This window comes from Podarcis pityusensis (genome assembly GCF_964106645.2).
Source record: "Podarcis pityusensis genome assembly, chromosome: 3".
NCBI lineage: Eukaryota > Metazoa > Chordata > Lepidosauria > Squamata > Lacertidae > Podarcis > Podarcis pityusensis.
In genome coordinates this window covers 65,391,849-65,414,854 of record NC_138026.1, presented here as the reverse complement: position 1 = coordinate 65,414,854, position 23,006 = coordinate 65,391,849, and the positions used below count along the sequence as shown (strand labels likewise).

The following is a 23,006-nucleotide window of genomic DNA, read 5'->3' as shown; positions in this document are numbered from 1 at the left end:
TCCAGTGTTCTCTCTAGACTGGTGACTTTCCTAATAGGAAGGAAAATTGGGTTTTATGAATTACCTTTACACAGATCTTTCCAGCCAGTAGTGTTAACATACAGGCTACACCTATATCTGGCCAGTAGGAGGCAAGTTTCTTTTTAAAAAACAACCCTAGGAAATGTTGCTTCTGGACACAATGGTGAAATTACAAATTTCCTTTCATAGCACACACATTGCCTTTGTTCATTTTAATTGCAGGGCTAAATCATGTTTACAGTAATCATTGGAGGGCTGCTGAAAACACATCACTATTGGAGAGCAAATCTACATCCTATGCTTGGGCTACGTACTGTGTGGGCTACCACCATTGCGAATCTTCACATCCAGGCAAGCAGCCTCCATCAATGTGAAGTGTGTGGCTTGAGAGCAATACAAAAATGTTCAGAAGTGACAATCTGAGTATGCTTTGTTTCTGATCAACAGCTTGGACGGTGATGTCAATGGGCATTAAGGCAGGAGTTTAACAAAATATTACTGTGGGGAGAAACCTTCATTTGACTGAGGAAGTTGTAGCTGGAAGTGCAGAGACATAAAAAGGTTCTCCTTTTCTTCCACTCTAAGTTTTAATTTGAAATCTTAGGTGCAGTACTGTGCCCAGAGCTCAGAAACTGCTTGTGCTAATCAAATTCCCTGTCACAAAATGTGTCTAGAACAATGGGAGTTTCGAACACTGCTCATACAGAGTTGAATCCAAAATTCCAAAGAATCCAGCTCCATAAACTGGGTGCAACATCTATGCCAGCCACCTTTTACATTTCTACGCATCAAGTTAATCGCACTCAGGAAGATGAATTAGTGCTGCCTTGACCCCACAGCAGGACTACCTGGAATTGAACCTGTCCATTGGATTTGCACAGCTAGCCCTCCCAACTACACACAGGTATATTGGAACTCAGTTGTTTATGTCCTCTACCATTGCCTCCACAATAGCATTGCTATGTACTACTGAAAACCAGATAAAGAGAATCTACCCTTAGTTGGCTGCCATACAATAAGAAACAACTTTTATTATTTCCAAATAAAAGGACTCTGGCCATTGGCCATAAAGTTTCTCAGACTAAACTTCTTGAGGTGGCTGTCATTTGTCTGCAATGTTGCTGACCCAGTCAAAACTAGGTGAGACAAAAGATTAGTAGCATGAACAAAGGCATCAAGCCAAACTTGGGGCGGCGGCGGGGGGGGCGGGGGGGGGGGGAGAATAGCCAACAAGTTGCTGGTTGAACACACGGCTCTGCTTTAGTCATGCACTATTAACATGAGAAGGAAAAGTCAGACTAGAAAGCATCAGAGCTTCTTCCTGATACAAGGCATCAGCTTATTTGAGTTATTCCAAGGCACTGGGTACCAACAGCTTAAGTGTATCTCATTTATGCACAAGAGGCACAATAGTAGAGATCAACTATTCCGACAAGAGTGGATTTCCAAGCAGATGATTATCTCAGAAGAAAATTAATTTAAAGTGACATCCAATGATGTCCATCGGCTCACGCAACAGAAATCTGGTTGTGCAATGGGACTTCTATTTTGTATTTTATTAAAACAAAAAACATTTTCTCCTCAGCCCGCTGTACCCCAATCCTCCAAAGCATGTTTTGGGACATATAGTGGGCTACAGGGGTAGTGAAGGAAAGACAAGGCCTGTTGTGTGAGTGGCTGGGTGCCTGCTTGTACTATATTACATCTCAGACTTTTTGCCACCTGCTGAAAATTCAGATAAAAAGTTAACCTAAGCTCACAATGAAGTGTTTTGAAAAGCCTGGATAGCTCTGTTGGTTAGAGTGTGATGCTGATGATGCCAAGGTTGCAGGTTTGGTCCCTGTATGGGACGGCTGCATATTCCTGCACTGCAGGAGGTTGGACTATGAATAATCTAGGAAGCTATTCTGAATCTCAAGCATGATATTCTGCAATCTCATATAATTGAAACATCACCTTGATTATATCATAAACAATAGCCAACAGTCAACTATAGTAGTCCATAAGCTTATTTGTTCTTAAACTTCATCCTACCTCCAGTCCCAATTACAACATATTAGCTAGAAATCAAGTACTGTAACTTGCCTACCAGTTGACTCACTCCAACTGCTTCCTTTTTGGCTGAGTAACACATCAAATGATATAAACTGCAAGCCCCTCCACAAGTCTTGTAGAGAATGGGCACATTTAGAAGCCATAAAGACAGCCCAAGTACAGCAACCAATGCAAAGATAAAGTACAAGATCCAGAAAACCCAATGCCAACAGCCACAGTCTCTCCAGAGCGACTATGAAGGAGGAACAGAAAGAACAGGAACATAGGCTAGGAAGCATGGAAAAGTGACTGGACTACATAACCAGGTAGGCTAGTACATATCAGGATTAGAAATGTATTTGCAAAATGGATTGATCTTATCCCTTTCTTGTCAAGCCAAAATTTGTAGTTGCCTGCCTCCCCCACCTGGGGCATTTCCCGTGTGGTTGGGATCATGCTGCCTGAAGACACGCTGCTTGTCACATAGGCACATGGGGCAGCCCATGTTCCCTCCCTGGCTTTCCCCAAGGGAACATGTGCTGTGTTGTGTGCTGCTGCCTTGAGAACATGACAACCAGCATTCCCCACTTGTTTGACTCTCCTTGGGCAAAGTGCTTTGGGCACCTTGGCTATGCAGCTGCCAAACAATCCCCAACCTTTCTCCCTACTTTGGAGCCAAATAGGTGGCAGGGATCACTGGGCAATACAATTCCACCTCAGCAGCTTCAAAATTGGGGAAAAGGCTGGGTGCTCATCATGCTTAATAGAGAATAGGACCACACCTGCTGCAGCAAACAGATTTATTTGTTAAAGCCTGATTGCTTATTATTAGCACCAATGTCAATGTAATACTAAACCATGATTAAAGCCAACAAAGGAATGAGAAAATCTGCACAAGATGGGTTGGAGAAGGAGTGCTCTGGCTCCCAATTTACAAAGTACAATTTGAGAGACCCAGAATTACATCTGCAAAGCCCCCAGGAAGCTAAATATTAACCCATCACCAGCATTAAGAGAAGTTTCACGTATTTCATTTCTGCATGCCAAACTGCTGTTAAAAAGCATAGAGAAGGGTCAGGTTTTTAATAAGAATGTTAGCCGTACTAATTTGTCCCATGAGCAAATTTCCAAGCCCAGTAGCCTCGAAAAAACGCATTCACATCAAATTTAAATGAAGGCCCCCATTAAGCTTACAGCAGGGGGGAAACAGAGTGCTTTTGCCTCATTAGTTGTGTGGAGATTGCACTTCTCCCTTTTTTAACAAAAGGGAGATTGAAACAAATACTCTCTACACACTATACCTTTAAAGCACATTTGAAGTGTATTTCCCATCCTTCAGAGAATTCTTGATACTGTTAGTTTGTGAAGAATTGTAACTCTGCGAAGAGTAAACTACAGGGCTCAGAATTCTTTGAGGGAAAGAATGTGCTTTAAAGGTGTGTATATGCAGCCATGTATGTATGGGCAGCGGTGACTAACCTGTGGCCTGCATCAGGCACACCATAGGTTTTTTTATCTGTGTCCCTACTACCCACCCCAATTTGTTATTTAATTTTAAAAAATACTTTAAAATTTTTACTGACTTCTCCTGTAGGTTCTGTCTTGTAGGTCCTGCACTGTCATACTTCAGTACCAAGAAGGCTCCCCACAAATAAATTTGTCACTTAAAAAAATAATAATACAGTGGAACCTTGGTTCTCAAGCAGTTTAGTTGATGAACAAATCGGCTCCCGAACACTGAAAGCCTGGAAGTAAGTGTTAGTATTCTAGTTTTTGAACGTTTTTTGGAAGCCGAACGTCCGACAGTTTCTGCCTGAGTGTAGGAAGCTCCTGCAGCCAATTGGAAGCCGTGCCTTGGATTTTGAACATTCTGGGAGTCAAATGAACTTCCGGAACGGATTAAGTTCAAGAACCAAGGTACCACTGTACATATATTTACTGACTGCTTCTACAGGTCCCCTTTTGGAAAGCATCTTTGAAGACTGCAGTTCTCACCATACTTTACGCTTCAGCCATACCCACTTTTGATGTGTGTCCTCTATAGAGAGTTGGCCACAGGTCCAAAAGAGAGGTTAGCCATCCCTGATGTATAGTATGGATACTAAAACATTAGATCTACTGGTATTTAGAAGATGACAAGGACATGTACCACATTTATTATGTCAATGAAGTTGAAATATAACCTTCCGCAGGCAAGTTATCAAAATTATTTATATGTTTATATTTTATTATTAAATTTGTTTCTAGAAGCTGCCTTGAATATTGTGAATGAGGTGACACATTAAAAAAATACAAAATTAGATGCTTGTTTCAGCAATTCTAAGAGCCAGAAGTGACATCTGATTTCTACAATGTTTCTTTGTGCTTTGATTTATTACTTAATACCATAATTTGATGCTTTATAAAATAATGAGACATCTGCAACATGGAGAAATGAGGCATAATCATAAGAAGAAAATGAACCCATTCAAGTTAACTACAAAAAAGCTGAAGAATTCAAAGGACCAAAAATCAAAGGGGAGTGAGTTACATTAGAAAAGCAGTCACAAATACTTTTAGGACACTCCAGCTGTTCTTGCAGGGGGAAAAAAGATTTGAACTTCTGGAATTTATTAAGCTTGGTAAGCTTATTGGAACAGGAAAAATGCCTAGGTATTTGCTTTTGCCAAATGAAATTTAAAGCAACTCTGAAACTATAAATCTGTTTTCAAGTCTTATTTTTTTCAAACTGTAATCCTAGACGTTCACATTTTAATATTTTAAAATAGAACTTCTCAGAACAATTTTAACCAAACAAACTAATGACAAGACTGAGAAAGTGGTCTGCCTCAGTATTTATCCAGTAAAGATCAGCATAATGTACTAGTGTGAACTTCAGTTTTGCTGTTTGTGCAATATCTAAAAAAGGTAAACATGTCAATCTCAGTTTGTAGGATACTAGTACTCAAGTATTCCAAACAGTTACCTAAGGTTCAAACATTTACCTATGACTCCTCCATTATGGGTGATCCAATTGCTTTACATTTTATCTGGTGCAGAGTGGGCAGAAGGAATACCGTATTTTCCCATCTATAAGATGCCTCCATGTATAAGGGGGACTCCGGGGGAAGATCTATCCATATATAAGATGCCCCCCCAATTTTGGACATTATTTTTTAGGAAAAAAAACTAGTCTTATACATGGAAAAATAAGGTAATTAAAATGGCTGCCTGGCAACCACAAGATCAAGGCGGTCCAACACGTAGCCCTCAACAACATTGAAGCCTCCCCTCCCTGCAAGCCCTTGTGCTGCCTTCCCAAAGCTGGGTAAGGAGGCACTGGGCTTTGGGGAGGAGACAATGAAGGCTCTGACATGGTCCTAGAGTCCTCCCGCCTAGCTAGTGCTTTCTCAGGTTTAGGAAGGAGGTGAGAGGGTTCTAGGACCCTGTCATAGGGCTGGGGGGTGCGTCAGATTTTGGCCACCCCACCCCCAAAGTGTGCAGCCCATGGGTTCCATGTCAAAGTACTCTTGTGGCACACTTGGTATGAAAAGTTGGAGTAATGTACTCCTCAGTTGTTTCATCACTGTAGAATGATAAAGGGCTAGTAACAGAGGGGCAGGAAGAGCCATAGAGCCATTCCACCCTGCTTCCTAATAGGTCTTTAATAGGTCCTAAGTTTGTTATAAAATCCTGCCCCAACTGCCCAAGTTATTAAAATATAGCAAGCTTGCAGCTAACTCACTACTTGGCTGCAAAAGAGAGACTGTATCATCAGTGCAACTTTAAGTCACCTGAATTGAAGTTTGAACAAAACACACAATGGAAAAAAATAGCTGAAGCCACCAAAGTTTGAACTGCCTCAAGTTACAACCATGAAAAATCTGCTGAGTATGATTTCTAACAAAACACTAACATGTGGAGAGGGAATTTGCTTGCAATTCAGCTCAGATTTGCAAACACCAGCAAGCTTTTGGTGAATCACAACGGAGACTCAGACTTATGAAAATATTTTAAACCATTACAGCTTTGTACAGATTTAATGGTTATTTAATAGGTTGTTTAATGTTTATAAACCTGAGTTCTTCTCTGATCGCATAAAGTGATAACACAAGCATGAATAACTGAGTTTTCAATACCACATGACTTTTAATGTACGAGGAAGAGAGGGGTCATACAGTCACATCCTGTCTGTACTGATGCACTCTGCGTCAGCCCCTTTCCAAGGGTCTCCTGCAATAGGACAGCCTACCAAAAACACCTAGGCTGTCCCTGTAAGCTGGGACCCTCATTTGGCAGGCTTCCTTACTGCAGACATTCCTCCAACACCAGGGAGCCTTGAAGAGGAGCTGGAATGGGATGCAGGGGCACACATGGATAAACATATGCAGCCCTGCTCTCCTGCCTGGCACATGGTCCTGGAGGCCCAAATAGTGCTACAGGCTACAACCCAAAACATAAATACCTTAAAACAATAAAATGCAAATAACAACCAGAACTAACACTGCAGTTCACAGCAGATCTCATCTAGATTAACCCCCTTCAAAGGGTTGGGTGAAGAGGACTTCAAAAACCAGTTAGCAAAAGTGCCAGTTGTATCTTGGAGGGAAGTTCTATAAATGAGGTGTCACCACAGAGAAGGCCCTACCTTGTGTCACTGTAGGCTTTACCCAGCGGTTAGACAACAGAAGGACCTCTCCTGCAGATCTCAATACAGAGGTGCTCCTTTAAGTATTTGGGTCCCACGTTATTTAGAGCCTTAAACTGTAATCCTAATCTCAATTACCTGGGAGTAAATCTAAGATAGCAGCAGTCTCCTGAAATACCGTATTTTTCGCCCTATAGGACGCACCGGCCCATAGGACGCACCTAGATTCTTGGGGGGGGTGGAATAAAGGGGAAAAAAATTATTTCCCCCCCTCAGGCGCGGGGCTGGGGAAGCCCGAGCTTCCCCCTCCCCCAGCCCCCAGAATGGGACCCAGAGCGATGCCGAAGCTGCGTGCAGCTTTGGCATCGCTCTGGGAGCTTGCGGGGCTGGAGGAGGGGGGAGCCCGAGCTTCCCCCTCCCCCAGCCCCCAGAACGGGACCCAAACTCTGGGAGCTTGCGGGGCTGGAGGAAGGGGAAGCCCTCCGCCAGCCTTCTAACCAAGTTGGGGGACAGCAGGAAAGGCACGCTGCGCCTCTCCCACTGTCCCCCGAGTTTGCGGGGCTGGCGACGGGGAGAAGCAGGCTTCTCCCCCCCCGGCAGCCTTCTAACCAAGTCGGAGGACAGCGGGAAAGGCGCGCTGCGCCTCCCCGCTGTCCCCCGAGCTTGTGGGGCTGGCGGTGGGGCTCTCCTGAAGCCTGGAGAGCGAGAGGGTTCGGTGCGCACCGACCCCTCTCGCTCTCCAGGCTTCAGCGAAAGCCTGCATTCGCCCCAGAGGACGCACACACATTTCCCCTTGATTTTTGGAGGGGAAAAAGTGTGTCCTATAGGGCGAAAAATACGGTACAACACCTAAAAAAAAACCCCAACCATATTTTTAAGCATGTCTTGGGGCATCTTTGAAAGAAAAATCACAAAGAACCCCCTTTGGTCTTCAACAGGAATACGATGCAACCTCAAGCGCCTACAGCTGGGGATGTAATTTATGTTTTCATTGTCTATTCTGTACTTGGTATCTATTCCTCCTTTTGTTATACAAATACCGTATTTTTTGCTCTATAAGACTCACTTTTCCCCTGCTAAAAAGTAAGGGGAAATGTGTGTGCGTCTTATGGAGCGAATGCAGGCTGCGCAGCTATCCCAGAAGCCAGAACAGCAAGAGGGATTGCTGCTTTCACTGCGCAGCGATCCCTCTTGCTGTTCTGGCTTCTGAGATCCCGAATATTTTTTTTCTTGTTTTCCTACTTCAAAAACTAGGTGCGTCTTGTGGTCTGGTGCGTCTTATAGAGCGAAAAATACGGTAGTTTATTTATTTCATAAGGAACTCTGGCAACTACTGTTGACTCTCAAAACTGCTAAAACCAATTCCTCCTGAAAATGATGCTTGAAGCTTAAAATCCTACATCTCCTATGCACTAATTTCCATCTCACATTTTGGAATAAGTTATGTTCATACATCATTTTCTTCACAATAATTTCCTCACTTTGTCCCTTATCTGCTGCACAAACCACCTTAGAATTCCTAATATAGAAATCCAATAGTTTAAGGGAAGAACTGTGTTACGTGTAGATGTTGCTCCACCCTTTAATTGTATTTTTTCAGAAAAGAAACATTCCCTTCCCCCTGGTATCTATGATATATTAGCACAAGCTACTTAATGAACAGAGGAAATAGGCAAGAGAATGGGTGGTGGGATGGGACTTTCGGGTGTCAAACTTTTACAGGTTAACTTCTTTTCCCAAAATGATAGTAAAAAGACTCTACTGTATGTTTACTTTACATATTAGAATACATGGAGACACATTGCAGTGATTAATATGTTCCCAAATGTCTTTTCATGCTTGCCCTGGTTTGCTCCTAAATGAGGTTTAACCCCCAATGGAATTCAAGTATTCCAGAACTTTTTTGAGTCTGCTTGCATAAAGAAGCATTCTAAAGAGCATATTTGAACTCTGCTTCAAAGCCAACCCCTTGTGCTGAAATTCATATACAGAAGTTATTCTTAGGAATTCATTTCTAGGTATTCATTGGTTCTTCCTTCACCAATTACAAACCAAAACATTAATCTGCCATTATCAAATGCTAGCAAAATATACCAAAGTACTGTGTGGCATCTGTCTGTGAATTACTGAAAGGCACGTAATATACGGCATATGCAAGTTCTCTGCACAGGAGAAAAAATTGCTTTGTGCTCGTTTCAGATTAATGTATTAAAATTATTTTTCTTTAACAAGTGGAATATGCATCAACATATCTCTTCTCTGAAATATACTTATTTTATACTAAATTAGAACTTGTCAGAAATTTCATTTTGTAAGCTCCTTTGAAAAGAACAAACAAATGCTTCACCTCTGCTGATTGAAAGCAATACTATCCCCCTTGACTTTCTGCACCTCCTAAAAAGCTGCTATGTAGAGAGTTGGGGGCTCCTCCAGAGTAGATTTGGAAGTGAGGGTGTAGGGGGAGATGGGGTTACCAAAAATGGTCTTCCTCTTCCATTTCACTGACAGGTTCAGTGAAAGGGAAGTGTTAGTTATCACGCAGGGTTTTTTGTTCCTGCAGAATAAAACCATTATTAGAATGAGTAGAAGACTTACAAATTGTGCTACAAGTTAAAGAGAAAAAAATAAAACTCACAACACTGAGATTTCACGAAGAGAACATGCTATATGCCATCAGTCAATTCCTAAAACAGGCAAAATTTGTGCTGGAATTTCTTTTATTAAAAGCACAAAGAGTGCGTGCTAAAGAGTGTATTAAAATTTCAGTCAATAGAGCATAACTGGCCAAACTGATGCAAACTCATGGATAATCCTTCTATAAATCTTAATTTGTACAACAGAATGTTCAACATTTATTGAAGTCTATCATCTTGATCCTGAGTGTATTTAGCCCAAACCAGAATTTTATTGTGTTACTGAAATAAGATTTCACTCCTTTTCCAACATCTCTAGCAACTGATTCATACAGCTTTTTTCTGATTTCAACTTCTTTTTGTCAACCTGCTTTAACAGTTGCATGACTGCCATGAAAACAAGTTTGACAAACACTTATGCTCACTAATGCGCTCAGTGTCATCAGGTTGCAGTATGTGAAACACTGCATAGCCATTGATAGGTTTGCTGGCATAATCAGTGCTTAATTTCTAGGAAGAAAGATACCAGAGTCGAGTTGGGCTGCAGAAGTCACCCTCTGATCTGGAAGTCTGTTCCCTTCTTGTTGTTGTGTGTGAACTCTCTGTAATTATGCACAGCTAAAGGAAATGAATTCTGCATCCCCTCAAGAGCACATGAGGCTTTAGTACTGAAAGCAGATGCCCAATGCTGACCGTGGAACAAATTAAGACATGAGCATAGCAAATTTATCAACACAACCAACAATTTTGAACAAATAAACCCTAGTTTAAAACGAGTCCCCCAAGGCCATGTTTGGACATCTTAATAAACTGTAAACAAGCCTAAGTGAGCCTTGGGCGCATATGGCTGAGGGAAGAATTCAGAAGCTTTAGTGTCCATTGACACTTTACCATAGTTCGTTGTTTCATCAAAGAAGAAGAATTTGGATTTGATATCCCGCTTTATCACTACCCGAAGGAGTCTCAAAGCAGCTAACATCCTACTTTCCCTTCCTCTCCCACAACAAACACACTGTGAGGTGAGTGGGGCTGAGAGATTTCAGAGAAGCGTGACTAGCCCAAGGTCACCCAGCAGCTGCATGTGGAGGAGCGGAGACGCGAATCCGGTTCCCCAGATTACAAGACTACTGCTCTTAACCACTACACCACACTGGTTCTCAGCAACGAATGATACTTAATGCCTGAAAAAAACATGAAACCATAAGCCAGGGGTGGAGAACCTCTGGCCCATAGGCCAATCCTGGCCTGCCAAGGCATCCAGTTTGGCTCAAAAGGCTTTTCCCAAAAAAACTATGTTAACAGGATGGGAGGACAGGGTTTAATTCTGCATTGGCTACATGATCTTGTTCCCAGGAACAAGACTGCACAGCCAAGGCAACACAATTTGCATCACATTCATCAGCTGAGTGACAATTAAATCCCTAAAATTCATTTCAAAATAGGTGTCTCATGCAGTCTTCTTCAGAGAGGCTTTAAAACCGCTCAAACAGAAGCGTGAGGCCTGTTTAAAGCCTTTTGCAAGTTTTCCCCTTCATCCTTGGAGGCTTAAATTGGAAGAGAGACTTGGTACAGGCTTTGTGACTCTCCTCCTGCTCGTCTTTTAAGCCTCCAAGATCAGGGATTTAAAGGGGGAAGACTTGGAGAACCCTTTGCAAGTTTCACTATATTCCCCTTTTGAAGCCTCTTGAGATTGGGGGACTTAAAAAAGGCGCACAAGGAGACTTGAAGCACAAAAGATTTTGATAGGTGGGTGGCCTCATGGGGCAGATCCTGATAATGGTATTATAGCCCACGGAGCCAAAAAGTTTTCCCACTCCTGCCATAGGCTAAACCTTTTGGAACTGACCAAGCAGGCTGGCAATTACTACTTTTATCTGTTGAAATAGCTGCTTACCCTATAATTGGGCCATGCTGGAATGAAACACTAATACTTTATGTATCTTGTGTACAGGCTTGCAATTTATCATATTTCTTGCAAGAGACACAGACCAAGATTACCTACAAAGGTCTTTACAACAGGCATCTACATGGCTTTAAAATAATGCATGCATATACCTGTACTTTTGCTCACCTTGCACCTACATTTTATATGCAGTTATAATGTCATACTTTGTACCAGTTTCAGCTGGTGAATCAAAAACATCTTGGGGGCAAGTCAAGGAGAAATCAACAGACAAGGCCCTGGTACTCATACGGAATGTATTTAGAGAACTGGGGTGGCGGGGGGAGAACGACTCACATTGAACAGCTATGTTATTTTAAATTGGTTTTATGTTTTATGCGTACAAGGCAGTGCTGGAATTTCAAAGTTGGCTTTTGCTTGCATTCATCATAAAACATGTTATATGAGGAGCTGCTGCTGCTACCACTAGCAAAACAGCTGCTGCTAGAAAATAAGAGGCCAGTGGTCTTAACAATTTATTTTTCCTCTGGTAAGTATGCCTGATAAATGGGGTTCAGTATTTTATGGAAAAATTAACATTGTTTTCAGTCATTCCGCAGACACAGGCTTTTGAAACAGACTTCTGAAATATATTTTTATATTTTAAAATCCTGCTGTGTTCATTGTATCTAGAGATGGTGTCAATAGCTGAATAATGCCTTTTTGTTTGCTAAGAGATTGCCCTTATTTTGATGAATGACAGCTAAGTACTTGAAATTCAAAACAACAATCTATTCCTGCTTCTCAGACTTTTGCAAAGTGAAAAGCCACATTTGGCACCGATCAATACCAAATTCTTTGCCACAGGCCATGCACTATTAGGCTTTGGTAATTGAGTGGGACATTACTTCTCGAAACAGAAGCAATTAACAGACCTACCATTTCCTGGCAAAGCCCTTGTAGGGTTGCACTCAGGTTTTTTTGTGTGTACTTGGCTACGATACCTGAGTACAAAATACATGAGCTGCACGTCAGCTATGAAGTGTATTACATGAATTGTGTGCCTTGTTTCTTTACAATACAGTACAGTGGTACCTCGCAAGACGAATGCCTCGGAAGACGAAAAACTCCCAAGTCGAAAGAGTTTTCCCTATGGACTGATTTCCCTATGGGCTTGCTTCGCAAGACAAAAAATGAAAAAAATGAAAACATATTGCAAGTTTGTTTCCTTTTTCTTAAAACTGTTAATATCCAGGGTGACTTCGAGGAGCAACTCATAGCACGTGGTGTGGTAGCCTTTTTTGAGGTTTTTGAAGACTTTGGTGATTTTGAAGACTTTGGGAAACCGTGCTTCGCAAGACGAAAAAACTCGCAAGACGAAAAAACTCGCAGAACAAATTAATTTCGTCTTGCGAGGCACCACTGTATATGCAAATAGACACCTGATCTTATTCACTTTGCTTTTGAGTTATGTTTTGATACACATCAGAAGCTTTGGCCTAGCTGTTGAATGAAGTCCTGATTCAAGTCTTAGCTTCACACCAAAAAAAAAGAATGAATAATCATCCATTTGTTTTCTCTCAAACTTTAAAAAACAGAAACAGGAATGGAGAATTTGTCATTGTTACAGAATACAGGTGAAAAACAGTGTTGATTACCATTAAATCTGGATACAGTTTGGCCATGAGCCGATCCTCAGAGTGGAATAAGTCCATTATATCACTTACAAGCATCCTTTCAGCAGGGCAGAGGGAGGTAAAAGGAACAAGCAGGCAGGTCTCTATCCTGTCACCAGGGAAGAGACCCTGACAAAAACCTAGGACACAAGTGCTCTGCAAGCTGTGGATACCTTGGGAACATTACTCAGTGCAACATAAGACCTCTCCCCTGTTGCTCTCCTAAGCAGCACATCAAGAAGGTGTCGGGGAGGGGTTGTGTGGTTTTTCCTGCTTCCTCCAAAAGCTAAAATGAAACCATCTCCTTCCAGAACTTCTTTAACATATATGTAGAATGGAAAAGAGCAAGGTTGGTGATGGCCACAAAAAACTGGGAGGGAAATGGCTTAGGCTTGGGATCCCTTTTGATGGTCATCTGTGGCTTAGGTGTTAATCCCAGTAAGCTTCTTTCTCCTGTGACCTCATTCCGGCTGGCTGGTCAGTAGGGAGATTGGAGCTCTCTAATTCTGGCGGAAAGCAAGCCAGAGGTTCTCAAGGTTCTCTACTGTTTCTGATGATTCCATCTTAGGCAGGCTCCCTACAGCTGTTTACAAGCTCAAGAGAGATGTGCAGAGACCACAATCAACTTGGGAGTATGTTCAGATTAAAACAAACAAACAAAAACCCCTGTGCTCAGAGGCCTTTGTGCTTATTAGGAAAAAGTTGTTGTCATCATCTGCACAGTTGAGCTTCTTAAGAATAATATTCTGGCACATGAATGAATATATATATAGAGAGAGAGAGAGAGAGAAAGAGATACTGGATGTAAGATGTTAGCTTGCTGATCCCTTGTGAATCTAGCGACTCACATACATTTCTTTTACTACATTTGAGCATAAAATTTCATCTATGTAACTTTATTATTTAGATTTCTTAGCGATTTTTGTGGAAAGCAAGCTGTGCATACCATAAAACTTAAAAAGTGAAGTTAAACACAAGACATATTTTACATAATGCAAAATATTGTCATAACACAGGGAAAATAAAAGCTTGAACTTCTTATATTTTTATGCATGGTTTCAAACACCTAATAGGTGGATTGAGGAAGATTTACCAATTCACTATGTAGTAGTTGAGGCTTGAGTACAGCAAGGAAGTGTGTGAACTTGTTTCTGGCAATAATGGAGATGCAGTAGCACATATATGGTCGCTGCAGTTACTAATCAAATTCATGCATCAGATCATTCCTTGCTTTTTCTGCTCTAAGGGGAGATCAACCTTTTTCTCTGCAAGCAGCTGAAAAATGAGTTTGAAAGCAAGTCCAGGGAATGAATATGGTGGAAGAGAAACAAAGCAGCCCATCAGCAAGCTGACCCCAAGAGAGGCTCCCTAAACTAATGCTGTAACAAAGTACGGTAACTGCTGTGCCAAGAAACCAGATGTGATCACTGAAAGAACAGCTCCACAGCTTGGTGCCCTCAAAAGACTATAAAATGTCAACAACATAATGCAAAGTTAAGGAGAAATAAAGTAAGCCTATCTAACATCTGAAATTAAGGCTAAAATCCTATTTCATGTGGAATGCACATCTCTAATAATGTGTAACACATTGGATGCAACATTGTGTGAGTGCAAGTTCATTCCCCTATCTCACAGGCAATTTGCATCTCTACAATATTTGTATTTGGGAAATGAGCGCTTTACTGCAGTCTTTTACCTCTTTAGTTTTTGGGTTTATTCAAAGCTGGTTTATCCTCAGATTCAGGATAGTCATACAGCTACTGAACTCAGCTGCAAGTAACAGAGATCAGCTGTGGGTATTGTAAAGCTATATTTCCACCTATCCACCTACAAAGTTACTGGAGAAAGAGCCTGTGCAACTAGGAAAGATAATGGATTAATTCTGCCTCCCAAATGTTCAGATTGTGGTGTGGCCCAATCATTTTATGATATCTATGGCAGAGAAAAGTATGTTTGATTTAAATAATTAAATGCTTTTATGAGGAAAAAAACAACCCACACTCTCAGCTTGGAACCTATACTATTTGTTTTGTGCTCCATCTGCTAGTACTTTATAGATTTTCAACCAAACACAACTCATCATTTATTTGCCAAAGAAAAGCCAGTTCAAGAGCAGAAACTGGTAACACCAAGAAATTGGCTCTCTGGTCTAGCTCACTCTGCATTCCAGACTCAGCTTCTGACTCTACTAGTAGCTGTGGTCTAAACCATTGAGACTCTTGGGCTTGCTGATCAGAAGGTCAGCAGTTTGAATCCCCGCAATGGGGTAAGCTCCCGTTGCTCTGTCCCAGCTCCTGTCAACCTAGCAGTTCAAAAGCACATCAGTGCAAGTAGATAAACAGGTACTGCTGCGGTGGGAAGGGAAACAGCATTTCTGTGCGTTCTGGTTTCCGTCACGGTGTTCCATTGCACCAGAAGCGGTTTAGCCCTGCTGGCCACATGACCTGGAAAGTTGTCTGTGGACAAACGCCAGCTCCCTCGGCCGGAAAGCGAGATGAGCGCTACAACCCCATAGTTGCCTTTGAGTGGCCTTAACCCTCCAGGGGTTTCTTTTTCCTTTTTTACCTTTACACTGCACTGATTTTCTGATTTCAACTAAGCTCCCTCTATGTACACAACTGTTTATATTTCCAGACAAGGAATGGGCTCTGTTTATATCTACAGTTTTGAGCAACCAATGTGGAGAAGGCTGTGTGTGCTCAGGAGAGCCTCTCGCACCCGTTTTCTTGTCCAACAGCCCTACAGTGCTGTCAGTCAGGTCTTACTGCCTGGTAGTTGCTGCCACCACCCTTCCACTCACTCTCACAGCCCAGATGGGAGGGGACCGATGATGCATTAAAACACCTTGAGCTTGTGCATCCTGCACCAAAGGGGTGGGGAGGCTTTTTGAGTAATTTTTATTTTTACTTGCTTGCTATTTTTGGTGTCTTACTGTTTTAATGTTTTCATGCTTGGTACAACCTGCTCACAACTTGCTGGGGGAAGCAGGGCTAGCTTTCACGGGGCTTACTCTGCCCAAGATCAAAGCAGCTTGCTTGGTTCCCTGGTAGATCCCCCTCAGCTTCCTAAAGCCCAGGCCAGGAACTCTGAAACCCATGCACCCTGCATTCCCCAGGGGGTAGAGGCAGCCCATGCTCCCCTAGTCTTTCCCAGGGCTCCGAAGAACACACTGGTCTCTTAGGACTCTGATCCTAAACTTTCAGTAAAATGGATTCCAAAACGTCTAGTTGTCGGGATCCCAGATTCTCCTTCGTCTCTCAGTTGCCTTCCAGACCATCAGCCATGGTATCCCTTCTGGAGTGGCTGTCTAAGTTGGCACTACATTGCAGTGTTTCCACTTGCATTTGAATAGTTGGTTCACTCATGATTATCCAACTCTTGGTAATTCTGCTGCCCCTGAACGTGTGTGTGTGTGCGTGTGTGTGTGTGTGTGTGTGTGTGACCTAGGAGAGGGCATTCTTTGTGGCAGTTGCTAAGCTGTGGAATTCCCTTTTAGAAAGGCGTTTAGCTTGTAATCGGTTTTAACTGTCGGGGTGGGGAGCCTTTTTGAGTAATTTTTATTTTTACTTGCTGTCTTGCTGTTTTCTGCTGCTATTTTAATGTTTTCATGCTTTTGTATTAAATCAAAAGTGACATTTTGAATTGTTAACTTGTGGTTTTATTTTTGCTGCTAGGTGCCTTGAGCTTTTTTGAGGAAAGGCAGGCTATAATAAACAAAATAAATAATAAATAATTGTGAGAGTGGAGACAGATGATTGCTGCTTTCCATGGATTACCAGCTGACGTGTGGCAGATTTTCAAGCAATCATTGCACTGTTAGTGGTTGTCTGCTTCAGTCCACAGATTGCAAAAATATAGCCTATAGGCTTGCTTTTGGGCCCATGTGAGCTGTACGCCAGCACGGTCCTAGACTGTGTGCAGCCATCACAGGGAAGAGGTGATCATCCTACAAATGCCTGGCAACTAATCTGTGAACTGGATCTAAGCTCAAGACACCTTTTTCATGCTTCAGGTTGAGATGTGATGGGACAAACCTTTCGGCTTCTGTCCTTGATTCACAGAACCCTCATTTTAGGGAACATAACATTATTTTCAATCTGAACGTCTTCAAAATAATCCTTGAAATGCAAAAGTCCACCAGAAAGTCCATTCCCATGATAAAAATACATATGGTGGGATTCACCTAACAAGTACCAATAGGAGACATTCAGTGGGGCTTGCCTCCCTCTACCCCTAAAACTGACTCGGAATAACCCTCTGAACAATGCATAGCAGGAGGAGAAGGGGGCTAGGCCTGTCTGGGAAGTCGAACTGTTTGCACTGACAGAACACTCACCTTAGCACAGTGCTGAATTCCTCCTATATAAATCTAAATATTTTTGTATAAGTTAAAAGTGAATGGTTACATATTGCAAACCTTCTCCAAAGATTACTATGACCATCACAAATCATACATTTATTTTAGAAGGCAAACTTCATATATAACACACAACAAAAACTATCGGTTTTAGGCACACTTATTTAAGCAGTGGTTTATAAAACATGGTTCTGTTCCAATCAAAGCATTATTCAGAGTACTTCTGAATCTTACAAGCTCAAGATGGTTTTGCCTACTAATTCTCTCTTCACTGATCAGAATATAAAATGTGAGCAGTTGAGAGACAGAATGTATGTAACTGTTCTTTCAAGTTTCATGTTTTATAATTGCATGAGAAAATAAGAGGGACAATGCCATCTTCTGGCCAAATCAAGTTAGCATGGATATTAATTAACTTCCATACTTAATACATGTTTGGCTCTTCAAAGTTTAAATTTCCCTTTCTCATGAGTTTTGGCATTATATGAAAATAAATGTGCTTATTTACCAGAAGCTTACTCTTAAAATGAAAATAATTAACATAGCATTTGTCTCACTTACTGCTACTGACTGTTACACAAAAAGATTTAGCATTATTTATGCTAGATTTAGTTGAACCCAGTACAAAGCAGGAAAAGAAAGAAAGAAAAGAAAAAACATTTCTTGTTATTGCACATGCAGACTGTTCTTCAGGAGAAGAGGCTTATGACAAATAAAAAAATCTATGATCCAAATTCAGAGGTGTATCCAGCCATGTCACTCATCTGACAGAATGGGGAAGGGGATTTAGAGAGGAGACAGATGAGCTTCCCTCCCCATTCTTCTGATAGAAGCCTTACCATCAGCTGAGTGACACTGTTGATACAACCCATTGCAAGTTTGCAGCAGAAGCTAGCTGCGGATGGCACTAACTGACAAGATCCTCTGATGTCTCCAAGAACCGCCCCCCCCCCAAGATACCAAGCAAAATCTTTCATGTATAAAAAGAGCATTTCCTTGAAAAAATGATGACAGCAAAGAAACAACAGAAAAATTTACATCGGTGTTGTGCTTCTAAAAAGAAAAAAGACCGCCAACCTATATAGTGGGAGGGGCAAGCTGGCATTCACTGGGCACCTGGCATTTCAGCTGCAGAGCTGCAAGGAAGCCTTGCTTATTCCGTGGCTAAGGGATGTGCTAGGAGTTCTCTTTTTATGTTACATCTGTTTTCCCCTGTTTTAGAAGTGGGTTCTGTTAGTAAATGGGTCAGTGAGGAAGCCTCTTCTGAGACATATGCTCTCCCTGCCACTTTTCTGTTAGCTACAGCAGGACACTCCAAACATCTCTAAATCATAGTTTCCATACTGTGTTTCGGGGGGGGCGGGGCTTAGTTACTTGAAACAATAGCTGAACAGAAGATGCAAAGTATATGGAAACATTTTTTTTGCACTTTAATCCAATGAACGCACTTTAAAAAAGAAGAGTGAACATCAGAGTTACAGCTGTCTTATTGCTTCTTCAGCATTTAATATGTGACATTTAAGAATATTACATTTATTTATTTATTAAAAAAGAAAAACCAATCAGGGATATATCAGAAGACATTTACCTGGGTTTTTGTAGATACTGAGTACATCCTTGAAATAATGAGGTAAAAATCTTTCTAGTAAAAGCAGCACATCCTCCAATTCCTCCAGAATCCCCACAAGTAGGAAATTTTCGTTCACATTCACTTTTGCTCTTTCAAGGGCCCATTCCCCAGGCTCCCTTAAAGAACATAAAAGAAAAGAATCTTTAAATTGAATTTGCAAACAAAAGTTTTACTCTGTAATAAAAACTGAGTTTAAAATAATTCACAGTATTAAGGCTGCTAGGCAGCTAGAATATTTCACCAACTGCGGAATATCAATAATTTTTAATGTTCGCTATCTAAGTTTCTGTGACATATTTTAAGTCTTTCAAATAATCTTGTTTATAAGCCATCAATATACCAAGAAGCTGACATATGGCTTGCCCTGCACAGCATAGCCCAGCTTTCACTAACCTGGTGCCCTCTAGAGGTTTGGACTATAGCTCCCATCAGCCTCAGACAGCACCTGAGTTGTAATCTAAAATTTCTGGTGTAGACCAGGTGAGTAAAAGGTAGCATAACCTCATTAGGTTTAGCAACTTAAAGCAACAAAGGATCTGCCTCATCAAGGGATCTAAGCCATCAATAGTGGCCTATTTGTGGTTGGGAATGTTATATGGTCAGCAGGCCAAATCCTTATCTCCCCTACCCAAATTAGACAGCACTCACCCATCAATCACTTGGTGTCACTATGACACCAGGAGATGGTCACTGGAATTCAAGGCAACATGCAAGGTTTGCAAAGAGTCCTGCGTGGTAGTTTAAAGTGCCTCTATTCAGCAGGCCTGAAATCACCACACATCAGCTGATAGAAAGTGACTTCAAGTCTACTTCTGGCAGGGAATTGGCTGTGTCATCAGGTTCAGTTGCATCTCCACCTGCCCCACATGTGATGTCATATCTGATGTCATGTATGGGGCAGGTGGCTGTATTCTGGCAAAACCTGGATATTGAATTCTGGATATATTGGTGCTTTTTGAGGTGTGAAAAGAAGAGGCTTAATAGAGCCATCTTGCTTTTACATTCCTTCTATTCAGTATTTTAGAAAGGAAAGGTTGATTGATCTCTCCTCTCTTTTTTTGTCCAGTCCTTTAGCATTTGGCATAGCTTGCTTTCTAATGCAATCTGTGAACTGGTATTCTGCACAACTCCTTGACTTTCAGATTAATTACCAGCATGATGCATTTTGGGCTCTCTGCTGTTTTCTGTGGAACATTCTAAAACTGAAATCACCCCAGCTCCAGTAGGTGGTAAGAAATAACTTTGAAAAGGGAGATAACATAGTTACCTGCATCTTGGATGCTGTCCACAAAAATATGGAATAATATAAAATAACCTGGGATTGGAACATTCAGGGTAGTTCTCAAGAATGCATACGTTAATATCCTAAAAGAAGGGGGGGGGGAGAAAAGAAAATGTTGTAAATGAACTATGGAGTTCTCTGTTGTCTTCTAGTGATGGAGCACAGATCTAAGGCCCGAATTGTCGAACAAACCGTTGCATCAACATGATTTACTACATTCAGAAGGGAATCCTCATGTTTTATTTATATTGCTTTTGAATCTTACAGGTGTATGGGTGTGTAAAGGTAAAGGGACCCCTGACCATTAGGTCCAGTCGTGGCCGACTCTGGGGTTGCGGCGCTCATCTCGCTTTACTGGCCGAGGGAGCTGGCGTACAGCTTCCGGGTCATGTGGCCGGCATGACTAAGCCGCTTCTGGCAAACCAGAGCAGTGCACGGAAACGCTGTTTACCTTCCCGCCAGAGCGGTACCTATTTATCTACTTGCACTTTGATGTGCTTTCGAACTGCTAGGTTGGCAGAAGCTGGGACCGAGCAACGGGAGCTCACCCCGTTGCGGGGATTTGAACCACCGACCTTCTGATCGGCAAGTCCTAGGCTCTGTGGTTTAACCCACAGCGCCACCCATGTCCCTCTATGGGTGTGTAGATGCCCTTTAAAAACAAAACAAGATCCAGTTATATCCGCTTCCTTGCGTAACAGAAATATGTTTGTGCAATGGAACTTCTTATTTCTTTTCTCCCCTTTCCAGCCACACCTGCAATCCCAAAATGTGATATGGAGGATCTCTCCAAACTTTTGAAGCAGATTTGGGATGTACGGGCAGCTGCAGGGAGATGGAGAAGGAAAAGCGCCGCTGTGCAAGCAGACAGCTGCTCATGCTACACTGAATCTCACCCATAATTTTAAACTCAGCACGAGTATTGGAAATATCAGTTCCTTTACAAAATATTCAGCTACAAGTTATCTAACTACAGAAAGATTTGTCAAGTTATGCATCCCTTTAAAATGCAATGTTTTATAGTAGACACTTATGTAGCTAGAGAGGCTGAAATCTGGAACTTGTCCAGTGAACACCTTTCCACCATACCCTCAAATTGGCTGGGAAGGTTCTGGGAGTAAACCGGGGGGGGGGGGGGAGGGAGCCATTATTGTTTTTGAAATTTTCATGCTTGCAAGTTAACAGTTCTTTCAGCTCATGAATATAGTCTTTAAAATGGACAAAATGAATATAGATAGTGGGTTAGTGATAATTTATCAAGAACCTGATTAAATTTCCAAAAGTGAGTAACAATGCATTTAGTCTCAGACCAGAAATTATACAGATGTACCGGTATGTCAGAGGCACAGTTTGCTGCAACAAATCTTCTCAAGCCCCCCCCCCCCTTTTAAATCTTTAACTGTTTCAAAATCAAATGTATAAATCTGGCACAGTCTTCACATTCATGTAACAATTCCAATAGCACACACTGTGCTGAACAAATTTGTGGAGGTATTCCAAACATGAAGCATAAATATTCACAACCATATTTGAGGAATTATGTATTAGCAAATTAGAATACAGTGGTACCTGGGGTTACAGACGCTTCAGGTTACAGACTCCAGTAACCCAGAAATAGTACCTTGGGTTAAGAACTTTGCTTCAGGATGAGAACAGAAATTGTGTGGCGGCGCGGCTGCAGTGGGAGGCCCCATTAGCTAAAGTGGTACCCCAGGTTAAGAACAGTTTCAGGTTAAGAATGGACCTGCAGAACGAATTACCATAAGTTCTTAACTCGAGGTACTACTGTACTGTGTATGTAAAATGTGTTAAGGATAAACCTTAAATGGAAAAAGTTTTAAATACCACTAATCTAATGGCTCCAACAATGCACACATAAAAGCATATTACTCAACAGTACATATTTGTGTAATCCTTACTACAGAACTAAAATAATTATATTGTTTTTAAAAGCATGAATTTTAATTTAATTGATTTCAGCTCTGATATACTGTTGTTGTTGTTGAAGGAATGTTAGCAGGCTATTGACTACAAAACCTTATACCCTCAAATGTTTGTCCCAGTATTTTGTCTGCTCAACCCTTTAAAGCCTAGGGGCTTCTCTCAGCTAATGAAAATCTACTTTATCTTCTGGCTTTGGCTAAGAAAACTAAGCTTTAAGGAAACCTGTTAAAATCTGTGTTTGCATAACATATTTTGAAAACTACTAAGAGGATTTTAAAAAAAGCTAAAAATTATAAGCCTTAAAGCAGAAAGGTTTATATAAGAGCATATTCAAGTATAAGCAATCACAATGTACACTAAAATCATCTGCAGTGGCATATTACTTCCCATGCTAACTGATGATATTCAGGTTGCCATCTAATAAACTGCAAGTATCACATGAATAATATAAATGCATGTGTACACCATCAGTATGGCAACCGAAGACAGAACTACAAATGGACATTTTTCTGGACCTTTTCAAATGAAATAAGCTATTAAAGTTTCTATAAAATTTGTAAGTCAGAGGAAGCATCTAGAAGTTCTCATAAATAGGACTTCCGGGGTGGTGCCACCGGCAATGGCTGACTCCCTCTGAACAGGAGGGACTAGCTCCGCAGGAAACGGGTCTTCTCCGCTACAGCGAAGCGGGGACCCTTTTAAAAATCACAGGCGGATGAAGCCTATGACCATGGGACTCGGCGGGCACCTTTAGCGCCCCCCCAACTCGCTAAGGAACCCTCTAACGGGCTCTGAAGTGAAGAGGGGGAAGTGGCACGGTGCTGTGAGTCAATTGCTATTTCCGTGGAGCGAAGCCGCACAGCCGTTGCCGGAGAGCCCTGCCTTTTTCCTGGGACAATTTGGACTCTAAAATAAGCACC

At 41.7% G+C, this 23,006-nt stretch overlaps 2 protein-coding genes across 10 annotated transcripts in view; one reads left to right on the top strand and one right to left on the bottom strand.

Annotated features, from left to right (window-relative positions):
- UST (uronyl 2-sulfotransferase) overlaps nt 1-23,006 on the bottom strand; it is a 123,034-nt gene that overhangs the window by 11,739 nt on the left and 88,289 nt on the right. Inside the window, exons 6-7 of the mRNA XM_080998578.1 lie at nt 20,128-20,225; nt 18,819-18,976 (exon numbers count right to left, since the gene is read on the bottom strand). Of these exons, the coding sequence (XP_080854704.1) occupies nt 18,819-18,976; nt 20,128-20,225 (256 nt within the window). The remainder of the gene's footprint in view (nt 1-18,818; nt 18,977-20,127; nt 20,226-23,006) is intronic.
- Nucleotides 1-23,006, top strand: part of LOC308473244 (uncharacterized protein) — a 138,839-nt gene that overhangs the window by 53,936 nt on the left and 61,897 nt on the right. For 2 of the 9 annotated variants that reach the window (XR_013983982.1, XR_013983983.1), the window contains one exon: nt 14,120-15,202. The exons of 5 other annotated variants lie outside the window; for them this stretch is intronic. The gene's annotated coding sequence lies outside the window, so the exon portion shown is untranslated. Of the gene's footprint in view, nt 1-243; nt 444-4,009; nt 5,134-14,119; nt 15,203-23,006 lie in introns of those variants that run through there. 2 more of the 9 variants (XR_013983984.1, XR_013983985.1) reach the window with 2 other exon arrangements.